At 35.2% G+C, this 18,067-nt stretch overlaps 1 protein-coding gene across 7 annotated transcripts in view; it reads right to left on the bottom strand.

Annotated features, from left to right (window-relative positions):
* Positions 1 to 18,067, bottom strand: part of EPHA6 (EPH receptor A6) — a 986,592-nt gene that overhangs the window by 810,190 nt on the left and 158,335 nt on the right. For all 7 annotated transcript variants that reach the window (XM_074389177.1, XM_039480541.2, XM_074389178.1 and 4 more), the window contains one exon: positions 6,959 to 7,622. In XM_074389177.1, the coding sequence (XP_074245278.1) occupies positions 6,959 to 7,622 (664 nt within the window). The remainder of the gene's footprint in view (positions 1 to 6,958; positions 7,623 to 18,067) is intronic.

Below are 18,067 nucleotides of genomic sequence, written 5' to 3'. Positions count from 1 at the left end.
TTTCTGAACTGCAGCAGAGGACTGTGCCATGAAGTCTTAATAACAACACTCTTCAAGAGATCAAATCAATACAATGTCACTAAAGGCCCTGTATATCCCATTCACCTCTATGAACAATAATGCAGTGGTCTGAAAATTGCCACCATCCTTTCATCCTGAATTTTAATGCACTACTAGAAAAAAAATTTTTAAGCATATTTCTAGACAGAGGAAAGGTTTTTAAATATTCTCAGTGTTTCAGAATTTTAATTTTCACAGACAAATATTATTTTGTTAAGTTATACTGTGTGATGCCTACAGGCTTAAAGAAGGTGTTATTGCAATATATATGTGTGTCTATATATACATATGTATATATACATATATTGCTATATATATATATATTTTTTTTTTTTCCCCTCAGGTCTAAAATTTTAAACACAAACTAATATCTCTAAGTACAAGTACCACTACCTTAATGCAATTTATCCTAAATTAATGTTTATATGAGCTTATTAAGGATTCATGCCACTTCAGAACTCATATAACTAACCAAAAATTGCATTCAATTTTGCATGTTGTTTCCAATTATTTCTTCCAAAGTGCTAAAATAGTCTTAGACATATAAATTGAAAGAACATTTGATGTAAACTAGTATAATTATTTGCACATCAATGTTATTTTTAAATTCAAAACATTAGAAAAGACTGACATTAAGTAGAATAAATTAAAACAATGTTAAATCTGTAACATCAACATGCCCCATATGAATCTTATGAACTATGAAATAAAATTATAATAGTTATGAAATATCAGCTGAGATTTGAAACAAGACTAAAATCTGATTATTATGTATAACAAAACAACCCACATTATTTGTGTTTGATTTTAAATTTAAGCAAAACTTGCTTCATATCATCTATCTATTTAAGCCTAATTCACACAGCAAGAAAAAGAGTCTACCTCTCTCTTTTGTGCTTCCAGAAATTGGATATAGGTATACCTTAACAATATCAGGCAAAAAGGAATCACAAAGTCAAACATTCAGTAGTACAACTTTTAGGATAAAATATCATAAGTTATTTAAATGCAAGTAAATATACATCATTCATTAGATATGGAGTATGACTAGATACGGATTTATTCTATTTTAAATCAGCTTACTGTGTCTTAGTTACATAGCCAAGAGTTCTCAAATTCATTCAAGCAAATTATGAAAATCCCTAAAGTCTCACTGTAATTTTTCCTGTTTATCATCTCTAAAAGTAAAGTTCCAGATAAATCCACATCTATATATCCTTTCATCATCCTCAACAGCATGAATTTCAAAAGTGATGCTTAAATCCTGCCCCCGCAAGGTCCACATCAGACTCCTGAAGAGAAATACAAGGCAGAGCAGGCCTAATTAATAATGAGAAACAGGGCTCCTGTGCTTTGGCTTTGGCAGGAAGAAAACATTAAACATCAAAGTGAGGGCATGGATGTCTGGAATGAGGAAATGAGAGCACGTGAAAGAATCGGTGATAGGTGGAAAGGAAACACAGAAAGGCCAGATTGAGACATATCTGGACTTTAATTCTCAATATAACAGCTACTGTGTGGCCCCAGGAAATTAAATACTTTTCTCAGTAATTTAGTGTCCTGATTCATAAAACGATGGATAAAAATATTTTCTAAGGCCTTCCAGATCTAAAATGCTGCAACACTCCCTCGAGAAAATTTATCTTTTCTCACAGAAATGAGAAGAAACATAGGATTCCACAGAAGAACCAACAGGCTGTACCTTTAACTACTCAGTGCTTTGTGATCACTCACATCATGTGATTCTTAAGTGCACTTCTTTTACCTGACAGCCCTAGTGAAACAGATAACACAAATAATTAGCACAAATTGTAGCATGGAGGAGAATGATATTAACTTTGTGAAGACCCAGGGCCATGACATTTGTGTTAGACATTGAAGAATAAATGAAATGCCATCACAGAAGAAGAAGGGTACAAAAGCAGCTAGGTAAAATATGAAAAAATGTAAGAGATACAAAAACACATGGATTGTTCAAAAGTTATTTAAAAAAAAATAAATAGTGAGGAAGAGAATAGGACAAGGCCAGTATACAAAATCCCTTGAATGCTAAGGTGAGTAACCCCTTATAGTTGATATATCAGAAAGAAAAAATAACTAGAATAATTTCCTGAAATAAAACATACTAAAATTGTTACCAGGATTTAGACAGTATACAATGTTAGGGCCTCTAACATAACAGACAAAGCATTATACATGAGTGAAGCCATCGGAGATATGCAGCTCTGCTAAACCTCCAAATAACTGCAGTGGCATAAGCGACCTCAGATAAGACAGAAAAAGAACGACCCGCTGCACCCAATCCAGATTTCCAGATTGTAGAAACTATAAGCAAATAATTTGTACAAGATATGGGTGTTGCCGTAACGAAAAGTTAAAACCTGTGGTATCTGCATTGGGACTGAACAGATGGTAGAGGCTGAAGAATAGCAAGCAGACTGTCAGTAGAGGCTGGAAGATTGGTAAAGATATTGTTATTAGGAATACTAAAAGGTCGACACATGTTATGTGTTGAGCAATTAGCAATAATGCTGCCTGTGGTAACTTGGAAGACAGAAAAAGCACTTCATAACATTGTTGATCAAATTAAAGAGGTTTCCGAAAGCTGTTGAAACTAGCAAGCAGCACGTGGGCAATTCTCAGAGCGGATGACTAAGAGTGTAGGGGCGAGATACTAGTAAGAAAGCCAAAAGACACAGAGAACCAATCACAGGGAGCAGAACTGTGCTCTAATAGAAAACATTCCCTGCCCCTGTAGTCAGGAACCCTGAAAACACCAGCTGCACTTCACACTCACAGTGGTGACTCTTGTGTTCCCTGCCTTTTGGAATGAGAGAATATTTTCCAATTACCCTGCCCCTGTTCCATGTGTGTTGTGGGTGTAGGGAACAATAACTTACTTTTAGGTTCTTAGTTCTGCAGATCAACAGGGATCTTAGCAATGAAACTTCATTTGAATCTGGAACAGATTTCAACACGCTGTTCCGGAGTTCAACATGTCATAATGGGATAAAACTTTGGGAGGGTGTGGGTTTTTGTGCATGATGAAGAGACACTAATCAAGAGAATCCAGAGAGTAGACTATGAAATAATATATTGCCATGGTGGCAGTCCCCTATAAATATAATTTCAGGTATTCACTCTCTCTGCTGTCTCCGCAGATACTCATTTTGCAGATGGTTATGTGAATAAACTCCCACTTAAGCCAGCAACTACACTCCAGGAAAGCTTGAGATAGATACTAAATCAGGCGTCCCCAAACTTCTTACACAGGGGGCCGGTTCACTGTCCCTCAGACCGTTGGAGGGCCACCACATACTGTGATCCTCTCACTGACCACCAATGAAAGAGGTGCCCCTTCCTGAAGTGCGGCGGCGGGGGCGGATAAATAGCCTCAGGGGGCCGCATGCGGCTCGCGGGCTGTAGTTTGGGGACGTCTGTACTAAATGATGAGAGGCCACACAGAGAAAGGCCCTGGAAGATGAGAGGCTATCTTGGACATTCCAACTCTAGTCAAGCTTCCATTGGAATTCAGCTACATGAGTGACCTGTTTATTGTACTATGCTGTAATACAGCAGAACTACCTAGCTGAGCCCTGAAAAATAATAAATCATTGTGATTTTAAGCCTATATATTTTGGGCTGTTTTGTCTCATAGCAGTAGATAATTGGAACATATGTCTTATTTATATTTATCTCTACCACTTAAGAAAGTGATTAAGAAATAGTAAACGCTCAAAAACATCAATAGTTTAGGGTTGGAAGCAGTGGCTCATCCCTGCAATCTCAGCATTTTGGGAGGCTAAGGCAGGAGAATTGCTTGAGCCTAGGAGTTCAAGGTTGCAATTAGCTATGGTCACACCATTGCACTCCAGCCTGGGTTGGTGACAGAATAAGACCATGTCTCTTAAAAAAAAAAAAAATGGTGTAAGTTAATTAATTGTTTTTTAGAATAGACTAGAAGAAAAATAGTGATATACTCATTTTTTCTTTTCCCATTATATATGTGGTCACATTTCTACTTGTACTACAGTTTTTTCATATATATTTGCATTAGTTTGACCTTTGATTATATGTAATTCAGAGATTTTTTGTGAGATAAGTTATGGATAGATGGCAATAAAAGCAATGATAAAATTCTCATCAGAGGAAAGAAAGGGGCAAAATGAAACATCAAGAACACACAAAAAATTAAGTACTCTAAAATGAACACTGCTAGCACTGCAATATACATCTCTTTAAAAACAACAGTCACTACATTCACTCTGACTTTCCTTTTGTTTGTAAATAACAATTCATTATATCCAATTAGAGTCAGGCCTGTTTGCTTGTCAATAGTTTTACATGTATTTTATCATCAGGTGATTATGACCATTACTTTATAAATTAAACACCTGATTACAGGGTTTATAAGCCATAGATATTCAACTCAAAGTTAATTCTTCCAATTTCAGCCATCTACTACAAGATGATGAACAATTGTTCTGTACTGACTCCCTCATGTTTCTGCAATCAGATAGAAGATAAAAAAGGTAACAAGCCATTAAAAGCAGACAAGTAGAAACTCTAGATAAACATGCTGTTTATCATATGTCCAAAACTATCTTTGCCAAATCACTAAAGAAATTTTTAAGACATATAAATAAAAATAAAATTTCATACAGCAAACATATTAAGTAAAAAAAAAAAATCTAGCCATCATAGTTGGTTAATTCTGTAGTAAATGTCATGAAGAAAAACAAATATTTAATAACAGCAAATCATATAAATCCTTAGATTATTACATAATTCTTTAAATATTTTAAAAACTTTATTATTTTTAGCAAGAAATGGCTAACTTCCACCTAACTTAAAATGTGGTAAACTGATGTTATTATTACACATATTATATGCCTGTATCAAAAAACACATGGTTACTATCTGTAATACATTTTTTCCTTAGATCTTATTTTCTTCTCCACTTCATTGTTATTCATATGTACAAATTTTTCTTTACTGCACTGATATGGTTTGGCTCTGTGTCCCCACCCAAATCTCATCTTGACATTATAGGGAAGGGGCCTGGTGGGAAGCGACTGAATCATGAGGGTGGACTTCCTCTTTGCTGTTCTTTTGATATTGAGTTCTCATGAGATCTGTTGTTTGAAAGTGTGTGGCACTTCCCCCTTCTCTCTCTCTCTCCTCTGCTGCCAGGGTAAGAGATGTATGCTTCCCCTTCACCTTCTGCCATGATTGTAAGTTTCCTGAGGCATTCCAGTAGTGCTCTCTGTTAAGCCTGTGGAACTGTGAGCCATTTAAACCTCTTTACTTCATAAATTACCCAGTCTCAGAAAGTTCTTATGGCAGTATGAGGACAAACTAAAACATACACTTTGCAATGTAAAATATCTTTAGATCCCTCCAGGATCATTTATGGTTTAATTTTTCTCCATTATAAATCCTTGTTATAAGTGAATAAAATTTTTGATAAACAATATTGAAAAACCATATTAATAAATTTGAATGAAACAGTTTCATGATTAAAAGCAGAGGAAAGCTGATTCATGCTTTGTAAAGAATATACTACAAACTTCTCATGCAAATATTAATATTCTCCAGTTATAAAACATAATCATCACTGGTAGCTCTAGTGAACTTTTCAAGAGTAAAGAACCCAAGTGCTTTATAAACAGACCTTTAAAACTTCACATATATTATCCATAATCCTTATATGCATACAGGTATGTTTTTCTTATTGTCATCCTTTTTAATGAATGTGAACATAACATCAACAAAGAAATCAATAAATTCAAGCTGGTGCTATAGAAAACACCCTCTAAAGAAGTTATCATTGAGCAGGAAGTATCTCCGGTACATTACTATTTCCCAAGACTATTTACCAAGAAATAATTTTATTTCTATTTGTTTTTTTATTATGAGTCCTAAATCCAAACATAATCAAATATATGCTCTTTATTAGGGGGGGAATATAAACATTTTGAATTTATATACTTGTTAGGTAATAAGCCTTCATAAAATGAATTACATAAAAAGTAAATGTTTCATCTTAAAATTATAGGTATCTCATTGTTATAACAGTGTGAAAAGTATAGTTCTAAACTTAACTAGCATTGTATAATGTTAATATTTCCTGACAATTAGATGTTACACAAATATGACTATTAAAATGAAAAGCTAATGTGTTATATGGTGAAAAACTCTATGTAATAATAGCAAAGGATTAATTAGTCTCTGATCAGGTCAATATTCAACCACCAAACACATCACACATAACACCCATATAAACTAGCTTATATGTTTTTGAAATAATATCTGAATTCCTCATTTATTTAAATATAATTCCATTTAAGTATGATTCAAGTATTACTATTCAATAGAAATAATTATTGCTGTCTTTAAATGCCATATTTCTATAAACCATAAAAATGTGAACACCAGGGAAATCACTATTTTGAATCTCACTGCTTTTTGTTGCGCTGTTGATGCTGCTTCCCTTTATAAAAATTAGTGAATAGAGCAATTCGTATTATTTAACTACTTTACTGAAAGTATTTTGGTACACTTTCATACACCTTTCCCAGGAGAAAAACAACAGCAATTTTCTTACAGTTACTATCAATCCATTCCTTTCACAATTAATTGTCAGGAATACCACTCAAAAATGTGTTATTTGAAAATAAATGTACATTTACTTTTAATAAATCATCATTTTGAAGAGCTCAATGTTTGAGATGATGGATGTATTAACCACCTTGATCTGATCAGCATACATTGTATGCATCAAAACATTACTATGCATCCATGAACATGTACAATTAGTATTTGTTATTTAAAAAAATTTTTTTTTAATTTAGATCATTTAAATGCAAGATAAAGTATTCAAATGTTTGTTTCTTACCATGGCAGGAACCCTCAATTTCTTCAAATCCTGTACTGCAGATGCATCTTCCAAGAGGAACCAGCCAATCTCCATCAGCTCCACAATACAGTTTAGGAGTGTCTCGCTCTTCAGCACTCTTCACACAAGAACCCCGTACTTCAACCAAAGAGGAGGAATCAACCCTTGGGATGGTATCAGGAAACATGGCCAAGTTACGAACAGTGAAGGGACACTTCTTGTAGAAAACACGGACTGAAACGAGGGCAATGCACGCCCCAATGTCTTGAAAAGCCAGATAAAATCCTTTCCTTTCTACAGGCCCCACCTCACGAATTTCAGTGTTGAGTTTCAGGATGCGATCACCCAAATCCATCTGGGTAAAACTCTCATCAGCAGCAATTGTGTCGATCTTTGTGTACTGGTTTGGCTTGAATTTAATTCCATGGGACTCATCTGATTCCATATAAAACAGATTAAATGTTTCTTTGCAAGTCCCCAAGACCCATGGGATGCTGTTACAATCCCTCAGTGTGAATTTCATTTCCACATAAATTTTCTGAGCTGCATCACGGGAGATCCAGTTTGTACGAAGCCAGTTGTTTTGGTTTGGTTCCATTACATTACATACCTGGTACGTGTGAATGGGCCTATTATGTTCATCCATTTCAGTGATGGCATCCCACTGCAAAAAGGGGAAAAAGTAATTAAGTGATTTTAAACCACAGTGATTAAACAGAAATGATTACTTGCATTTTTTTTTGTTTTACCAAAATAAAAATGAATTAAAAAGATACAAATGAAGCTATTCAGAGCAACGATGGAGCAGCATTTTAACCATGCACCTTTGGTTGAAAGTCCGAGTTCTAGAATCAGCTGTCCTATCTTGCCTTCCTACCCATTAATTGCAGGACAGTTTTATTTCATCTCTAGTTTCTTCACTGTAAAGGAGCGATAACAGTACTTGTTTCACAGGGTTGTTGTAAGGCATAAATTAGATATATATATGTACAGCACTTTAGATAGTTCTTGGCATACTGTAAGCACATTAAATAGCATCCATTATCCTATCAAAACAACTAGAAACATAAAAAATGCACTTTGGTTTTCCCATCTTTCCTCATATACAATTTGCCACAAATTGTGGTATGTTTTCTTTGTCAATATTCAATTAAATATTTACATGACTATTTCAATAGAAAATAGACATGCACAAGGCCTTAGACTTATTCAATAAATATTTATCAGGCATTCCCATACCCTGGACACTGTAAATACAATTAACTAGCTCAACAAAGACTCTCTGTCTTGATAAAGCTTACTTTAGAGGGAAGACAGACAATTAAAAAGTAGAAACAAGTAAAACTAAATAATATGGTAGAAAGTACAATGGAAAAAATAGTGTGAGGAGATTACGCAGAGGTGGGGGGCTAGAGAAGGCCTTACTGGGGTAGTAGTGACATTTAAGCATTGTCTTAGAGATGAGACAGTGAAATTTGTAAAGAGGAAGCAGTAGTTAGAAATAACCAGAGGCAGGAGTGTACAGGTGTATTTGAGGAACAGCGGAAGTGGGCACCGAAAGCCCCTTAGGTAATAAGAACAGAGTTGGGGAGTGGTCAAACCAGTCTTTATTATAAGCATTTTAAGCAGTTTGGCTTTTGATCTGAGCTAGGTCACTGGTTACTTTCACTTCTGTATGTTTACGTACAAGCAGTTTGCCACTTAACTGAATAGAAGGACCTTGTTTGTCCTTTAAGAGATTTAATAAAAATATTTAAGCACTATAAAATCAGTTTGTATTTATTCATTTAATATTGCATACTTTATAATGCAAATTTAGATTATAACTCCACTTTTTTGAATAGCTATAACTGATAATTTTCAGTACATGCAAAACATTCAGGTAACCTTATAGCATTTTTAGGAAAACATGCTAGTCATCATAGTTTATCATTTCTATTAGAGTATCCTGAAAATGACAAACGGTTTGCTTTAGTGAATAAGGGTTTTATCGGTTGATAGGATACTTCAGTTATTTATAAGATTATTTAACATGTTCTGTTTGCAGTTTCTCATTTTAACTGGCTATAGAGAGTTACTAAATCAAGGCCAGCTGAATTTCAATTAGTATAGCTTCTAACAGGATTTCTACTTTCCTCAGTATACAGAACTATTATGACACAAAGTACTTTTAATTATCTACTGTAAATTTCTCGAGTAATTTATGTTATCCATCATTTAAACTTAAACACAATCTTTACACAAAACTATTTTTTGCAAGTTTCTTGCTTGAAATCCAGAGGGTATTTTCCAGAGAAAACAATGAGTTCCTTTGAACTATATTTAATTTTACAATATACACACATTGTTTAGCGGGTGATTCAATAATCTCACGAGAACATACATGAAATTACTCATCTAAATGTCTTTCATCCTAATGTATGATGGGTTTACATTTCTCTGAGGACACTTAAAGGAAAACCAGCACTATCACAGCTCATTGGAACCCCAATATGATCATTCTGAATATAACTGTGAACCAAGATAATAGTAAAAGCTATGTTTAATTTTAAACTGTCAAAATCAATGTTTAAAAATCTATGTATTTACTCATAGGAGAGCATCTAAAATACTCATCCAATGATTATTTTTATTTTGAATAAATTTATAATTAGAAATGATTTTGTTTCTCAGGGAATGCATAGACATTATTATTAATGTCTCTACTATATCTTGCACTCTCCCATATAGGAGTAAAGAACTACATTCCCAGTAAATTCTGCTTTAATTCTTATGTTTAATATCTTCAGACTACATCGCTTCGATTAGTAAAACACATTAGCCATGTTCATCAAAAAATCAGCTCTCTGAAAATATGAGATTAACTTTAGCTCAAATATGAAAAACTATTTGAAAAAATTATTTATGAAAGTATAACACTTCCTTATCTACAAGTACATTCAAATGAGGAGATGTTCAAAAAGGGAGAAGGGTCTGAAGTGAAAAGAATATATGTATTCACTAAATCAGAACAGACATAAACCAAGAAATATAGAAGTGCCAAAATATACACAGATAATCGGAAACGTGATTCTACTCCAATCCAGTGCATAAGGACACATAACAAAATGATGCATTTTTTTTTAGATTAAGTTTGTCACGTTTGGTGAAAAATAATATTTCTTCTTTTACTTCAAAGAAATTACAATTAGACTTAGGTACCAAAACAAACAGATATAATCGGTAAATTTCATTTCATTCAAGAATATAGAAAGTAATACATATCAGATATACAAATTTGGAACTGATTCCCGAAAACAAGAATATAAATTCAAGATTGATATAGATCTAAAAGCCTATGAGATTTGTCATAAAATATAACATTAGTAGATATAGAAATCATATCACAGTTCAGGCATACTTTTCCTTTTGGAAATATTGCATTTATATATAAAAGTGAACCTTGAACACAAGTTCAAGCCAGGTAAGTTCATTTACAAGTGAATTTTCTTCAGCCTCTGCCCCCTCTGAGACAGCAAGACCAACCCATCCTTCTCTTCAGTCGACTCAACATAAAGACTACAAGGATGAAGCACACTTTATGATAACCCACTTCCATTTAATGAATAGTAAATGTATTTTCTCTTCCTTACAATTTTCTTTTCTCTTTTTGAGATGGGGTCTCACTGTGTTCCTCAGGTTGGAGCAAAGTGGCATCGTTTTGGATTACTCCAACCTCCATAACCCAGGCTCAAGAAATTCTCTCTGCTCAGCCTCCCAGGTAGTTGGGACAACAGGCATGCACCACTACTCCTGGCTAATTTTTTGTATTTTGATAGAGATGGTATTTTCCCATGTTGTCCAGGCTGGTCTCAAACTCCTGAGCTCAGAGGATCCACCTGCCTTGGCCTCTCAAATTTCTAGGATTACAGGCATGAGTGAGCATGCCCAGCTATGATTTTCTTAATCACATTTCCTTTCTCCAGCTTACTTTATTGTGATAATACAGTATGTGTAATAAATAACATACAAACTACATGTTAATCAACTGTTAATGTTATCAAAAAGCCTTCTTGTCAACAGTAGCCTATTAATAGTTAACTTTTATGGACAGTCAAATGTTATACATGGATTTTCAGTAACACGGAGGTCAATTTCCATGCTTTTCAAGGGGTCATTATAACCTTTTAGTTATGATTCCAAATATTAAAATAAATAGGGTCTCTAAAAAGTAGGGGTCCCAAGGCAAGAATATGAGTGTGGCAGCTTACATACCAAATGTCTAAGTATTTATAAATGATAAATTTTTTACTTGTATAACTGCATATAATACAACTATAATTTTGTTACACTGATATACTGAATAGTGGTGAAATCAGGGCTTTAGTATATCGACCACTGGAATAATGTAGATTGCATCATTAAGTAATTTATTATCATCCACCCCCTTCCACCCTTCCAAGCCTCCATTTGCTATCATTCCACAGTTTACATCTACATGTACACATTATTTAGCTCCCACTTACAAAGGAGAACGTGCAGTATTTGTCTTTCTGTGTCTCAGTTGTTTCATTTAAGATAATAGCCTGTAGTTCCATTCTTTCAATAAGATCAAACTTAAAATACATAGTATTAGCCTACTTTGTAAAGATACTTCCATAAAAATCTGACAGTTCAGGTTCATATTTAAAATACTTGGACTCCTAAGAACCGCATGGTAGCATGTGGCGGCCATACAGAGCCAGCTCTGCACCTTAGTTAATGCCACTTCTCTGCCCTTACCTGACTCTGGCTCACCGCTTGTGTATGAGATGCTGCATATGTGACCGTGAGAAACTTCACATAGATGAACATATATAAGCATCTCATACACAAGCTGTATTTTTTCCCTGTTTCAAAAAGCTGCCCACTTTAGTCTTTGAGTTAACTTAGGCTGAGCACGCCAGTGTCACAATACATCCATTGGAGGACGAATCCCACACAATCTGTGAAGCTCCTAAAGGCGGACTTGAGGCCATCTGAGCAAGAAAGTCACAGGTCTTGACCTGTGCTATGGCATAGAAAGAAACCATGAGATGTCAGTGGCCTATCTTCTTATCCCTCAAGGCTATATCTTCATGAAGAAGCATGTAGCCAGAAAAGACCATCTGAAGCTACAACACGGAGCAGAGGCTTCCCTTCCTGGGGAAAAAGATGATAATAATTCTTTTTAAAATTGAATTTGGACTGTAAGATTACTACAATTATTCTTTAATAGCAAAGAGAGTTAAAAACCTATGTTTTACTTCATTATTAGTTAGTGTAAACATTTATTACTTTAAAAGCCTTTTTTTTTTACTCCATAAAGTACTTTGTCAACTCTACACATCACGTGTTAATTAGCAATGATCAATATTTAGAGAATTTATAGGATATGTAAGTCCTATGAGGAAAGTGAAGAAAGATAATAAAAAGTTTGCTTTCATTGGACTTGTTTATATTGTTTATAATACCTTTAAGGTAATAAATTAAGAAAACCTAATTGATAGTCCAGGTTTGAGTGTAACAATCTAATAGTTTATATAGTAAATATAGTAAATGTTCAAAGAACAACATTCATGAACTGAAGTGGTTTCAAAAGCTCAGTCAAGAAGAACGCACTGGACTTGAACCATAATTAGAAAATTCAATAAGCAAGAGGGAGGAAAGTGAATAGAATTAACTTATAAAACTAAACTATATGCCTATACTTTTAAGCAACTTTAGCTCTGTCCCACTTATAGTGCCTACATCTATTTAAAACAAACTTATAATTTATTATCGAAATGTGAAATTCTTAGATGTACATAAACCTGGTAAATGTACAAATTACAAGGTAAAGCATATTATTAAACCTGCCGTTAATTTTGCTATTAGTCACTTCTGTCAGCTGCTAGCTTTTACATAGCAGATAATGAACCCAAATCGTTACAGCTCCTCAATTACATGTATGCTTTTTAAGAAAAAGTTTAAGTAGGACTTAGAAAAACTATAAATTTATAAGCTAGAAAAGAGCTAAATAAAGCAAATCAAGTAATATGCATGCCTGCATGGGAGAAAATCTTGCGAATTATTTCTGTTTTCATGATCCATATGAATAAAACAAAGAGCTTCTGTCTATGGTCATTTCGTGAGCTCATTTTTGGATCAAGGAGTGCACGGATGGATTACAAAGTGATGGATGGAAAAATTTTATAACTATGTGTCCTGCTCAATGAGTTGTTTTGGTTAAACAAGAATCAGCTGTTCTCTGAGGAGTTCTTTCTTTCATATACTACAAGGTTACCTTGGATGTAATGATCCTTACGGTCACTATTTATACACAAAATTTATAATCATCGAAGCTTTTTCACAAATGTTAATTCATTTGGTCTTCATCAGTCCAATAAAGCAAGACAGATATTTTCATTTTCATGATAACCAACCATAAGGAATCCAATACCCATGAATAAAATTAATTACCAGTGTTTCATGAACTAGACTAGAACTAGGTCTTCTAACTTCATTTTATGTATTTTATGATGTTTAGGCCTCTTAAAAAGCTTGCTGGGAGGAGATGGTAAGAGTGGAGAGACTGTGCCTCTCATTGCTAGCCAGTTAGAGATAGCAAAGGGCTGGGCCTGGAGCACCATATGCAAGCCTGCCCCTCCCAAGTTTACAGTCCCAAACTCTCCCTTATGATGTGCTACTCTCACACATCAAGCCAGTATTTCCCCTGCCCTAGATGATCTTAAGGCAGGTACCAGGCACTTAGCAATCACCCTTGTAGCCCAAGTTCCACAGGAATTGTTTATACTAAGCAAACACCAGGTGTTTATTTTGCCCCACCTTGTCTTTCTCTCAGAAACCCTAGTAAAGGCTGGAGCCTAGATTTCCCCTCACAGCTGTCTTCTACCACCTGACCAAAACCTAGTGCTTCCCCTGTGGACCTGAATGGCATGTACTGACCTTCTGGAACTTATGAGTGTAATAATCTTCTAAGCCCTGTTCTCATTTCCTCCTATGACCACATTGACTTTATCCTACTATATTCAACATCTACATCTTAGAATGAATAAATACAAAAATGAACTCCAAATGGATTAAAGATTTAAATATAAGAAGTAACACCATAAAAACCCGAGAAGAAAACCTAGGCAAACCATTCAGGATGCAGGCATAGGCAAAGACTTCATGACTAAAACACCAAAAGCACTGGCAACAAAAGCCAGAATAGACAAATGGGATCTAATTAAACTCCAGAGCTTCTGTACCGCAAAAGAAACAATCATTATAATGAACCAGCAACCAATGGAATGCGAAAAAAATTTCACAATCTACCCACCTGACAAAGTGTTAATATCCAGAATCTAAAAATAACTAAAAGAGATTTATGAGAAAAAAAAAACATTCAAAAGTAGGAGAAGGATATGAATGGACACTTTTCAAAAGAGGACATATATGAGGCTAACAAACATATGAAAAAAATGCTCATCATCACTGGTCATTAGAGAAATGCAAACCAAAACCACACTGAAATACCATCTCATGCCAGTCAGAATAGCAATCATTAAAAAATCTGGAGACAACAGATGCTGGAGAGGATGTGGAGAAACAGGAACACTTTTACACTGTTGGTGGGAGTGTAAATTAATTCTACCATTGTGAAAGATGCTGTGGCAATTCATCAAGGACCTAGAAATAGAAATTCTATTTGACCCAGCAATCCCATTACTGGGTATATACCCAAAGGATTATAAATTGATCTATTATAAAGACACATGCACACATATGTTCATTGTGGAACTGTTTACAATAGCAAAGACTTGGAACCAACCGAAATGCCCATCAAGGATAGACTGGACAAGGAAAATGTGGAACATAAACACCATGGAATACTATGCAGCCATAAAAAACGATGAGTTTGTGTCCTTTGTAGGGACATGGATGAATCTGGGAATCATCATTCTCAGAAAACTGACACAAGAGCAGAAAATCAAACACCTCATGTTCTCTCTCAGAGGCAGGTGTTGAACAGTGAGAACACATGGACACAGGGAGGGAAGCATCACACATGGGGGTCCGTTGGGGTGGGATAGGGGAGGGACAGCAGGGGGTGGGGAGGTTGGGGAGGGACAACATGTGGAGAAATGCCAGAGACAGGAGATGGGGGATGGAGGCAGCAAACCGCATTGCCATATGTGTACCTATACAACAATCCTGCAGGATCTGTACGTGTACCCCAGAACCTCAATTACGATAATAAAAAACAAGGAAATGAATTCTTAAAGCAACTGGCAGTCACTGAGAAATCTGAGAAATCAGACTGCTTTCTTTTCTCAGAGAAAAAAATAAGGCAATCAAACAGCCTTACTAAGCAAATAATATTCAGATAATATGCTGGCAAATGGATCCATTCATCCAAAGTTCTAATATAAATCTCTCAAATTTATATGTTCTTCCCTCTGAAAATCTTTAGAATTCAAGAAAAATATAAGCTTTTATTTCAAAAATAAATTTTAAAGTTTTAAAATAGGAGCAGATGTTTACTTCATAACACAGAATAGACTACTGCAAAGCTAATTATATGTTCAAAAGGCAGTGGTAAGTCCTGATAACATACTAAAACCACACAGAAAAGAGAAGGATAATTACCTTCCGACCAATGTGTTCACCTCCGTATCCCAGAGAGAAAAGGGAGGGGCAAAGTCACACATACCCTAGATACTTTAGGACTTTAAACAGCTGCAAGGTTGGTCTGATTCAAAGAAATGAAATATCAGTTAAAGCCAATCTTAAATATGCTGAAAGTAGGAAACAGAAAAGGAAGTATTCTAATAACACTGGGACAGCTGGAGAAAAGTGCTTTCGTCTTTACCTGTGTTTCTTGTGCTGTTTGTGTGTGTGTGTGTGTGTGTGTGTGTGTGTGTGTTTCTGAAACTTTTCAATCTCCCTTTATATATTTTTTGATTACATGCTATAAGACCATGTCCTCTAGTATTAAAACTATTAAAGCCTAAAATTATTTCTACCTCTATTTCTAACAGATCCCAGTTATAGACTAAAAAAGAGATAAACGCGGAGATAACTTTTTCTTCAAAATTTAATTACAATAAATATATAAAGGGGGACTAGTCATGGAAAATAGAACATAACAAAATGATAATTTGGAAGATATAGAATCCAAAAGACCAAATGCTATCTTTTTAAAATTATTATACATTAAGTTCTGGGGTACATGTGCAGAAGGTGCAGGTTTGTTACATAGATACAAATGTGCCATGGTGGTTTGTTGCACCCATCACCCTGTCATGCTCATTAGGTATTTCTCCTAATGCTATCCCTCCACTATCCCCCTACTCCCTTCTATTCCTCCCCTATCACCCCACCCCCCAACAGGCCCCAGTGTGTGATGTTCCCCTCCCTGTGTCCATGTGTTCTCATTATTCAATTCCCACCTAGGAGTGAGAACATGAGGTGTTTGGTTTTCTGTTCTTGTGTCAGTTTGCTGAGAATAATGATTTCCAGATTCATCCAGGTCCCTGCAAAGGCCATGAACTCAACCACTTTTAGGGCTGCATAGTATTCCATGGTGTATATGTGCCACATTTTCTTTACCCAGTCTACCATTGATGGGCATTTGGGTTGGTTCTAAGTCTTTGCTATTATGAGCACTGCCTCAATAAGCAAATGTGTGCATGTGTCTTTAAAACAGAATGTTTTCATAATCCTTTGGGTATACACCCAGTAATGGGATTGCTGGGTAAATGGTATTTCTAGTTCTAGGTCCTTGAGGAATCACCACACTGTCTTCCACAATGGATGAACTAATTTACACTCCCACCAACAGTGTAAAAGTGTTCCTATCTCTCCACATCCTCTCCAGCATCTGTTGTCTCCTGATTTTTTAATGATCACCATTCTAACTGGTGTGAGATAGTATCTCAATGTGGTTTTGATTTACATTTCTCTAATGACCATAAGAGATAAGGAGCTTTTTTTCATGTGTGTTGGCTGCATAAAAATGTCTTCTTTTGAGAAGTGTCTGTTCATATCCTTTTCCCACTTTTTGCTGAGGTTTTTTTTTTTTCCTTGTCAATTTGTTTAAGATATTTGTAGATTCTGGATATTAGCCCTTTGTCAGATGGGTAGATTGCAAAAATTTTTCTCCCACTTTTCAGGTTCCCTGTTCACTCTGATGATAGTTTCTTTTGCTGTGCACAAGCTCTTTGGTTTAATTAGATCCCATTTGTCTATTTTGTTTTTTGTGCATTTTTTTTTTTTTTTTTTTTTTTGCCATTGCTTTTGGTGTTTCAGTCATGAAGTCCTTGCCTATGCCTATGTCCTGAATGGTATTGTCTAGGTTTTCTTCTAGAGTTTTTATGGTGTTAGGTCTTATGATTAAGTCTTTAATACATCTGGAGTTAGTTTTGTATAAGGTGTAAGGAAGGGATCCAGTTTCAGCTTTCTGCATATGGCTAGCCAGTTTTCCCAGCACCAGTTACTAAATGGGGAATCCTTTCCCCATTGCTTTTGTCAGGTTTGTCAAAAATCAGATAGTCGTAGATGTGTGGCATGATTTCTGAGGCCTCTGTTCTGTTCCATTGGTTTATATCTGTTTTGGCACCAGTCCATGTTGTTTTGATTCCTGTAGCCTTATAGGATAGCTTGAAGTCAGGTAGCGTGATACCTCCAGCTTTATTTTATTTTTGCTTAGGATTGTCTTGGCTATGTAGGCTCTTTTCAGGTTCCATATGAAATTTAAGGTGGATTTTTCCAGTTCTGTGAAGACAACGATAGCTTGATGGGGAAAGCACTGAATCTATAAATTACTTTGGGCAGTATGGCCATTTTCACAATATTGATTCTTTCTAACCATGAGCATGGAATGTTTTTCCATCTGATTGTGTCCTCTCTTATTGCCTTGAGCAGGGGTTTGTAGTTCTCCTTGAAGAAGTCCTTCACATCCCTTGTTAGTTGTATAGCTAGGTGTTTTATTTTCTTTTTAGCAATTGTGAATGTGAGTTCACTTATGAATTGGCTGTTTGTCTGTTACTGGTGCACAGGAATTCTTGTGATTTCTGCACAATGATTTTTATCCTGACATGCTAAAGCTGCTTATCAGCTTAAGGA

This window comes from Saimiri boliviensis, chromosome 18 (assembly GCF_048565385.1).
Source record: "Saimiri boliviensis isolate mSaiBol1 chromosome 18, mSaiBol1.pri, whole genome shotgun sequence".
Classification (NCBI taxonomy): domain Eukaryota; kingdom Metazoa; phylum Chordata; class Mammalia; order Primates; family Cebidae; genus Saimiri; species Saimiri boliviensis.
The sequence above is the reverse complement of the archived record's forward strand: the minus strand, read 5'-3'. Positions and strand labels throughout refer to the sequence as shown.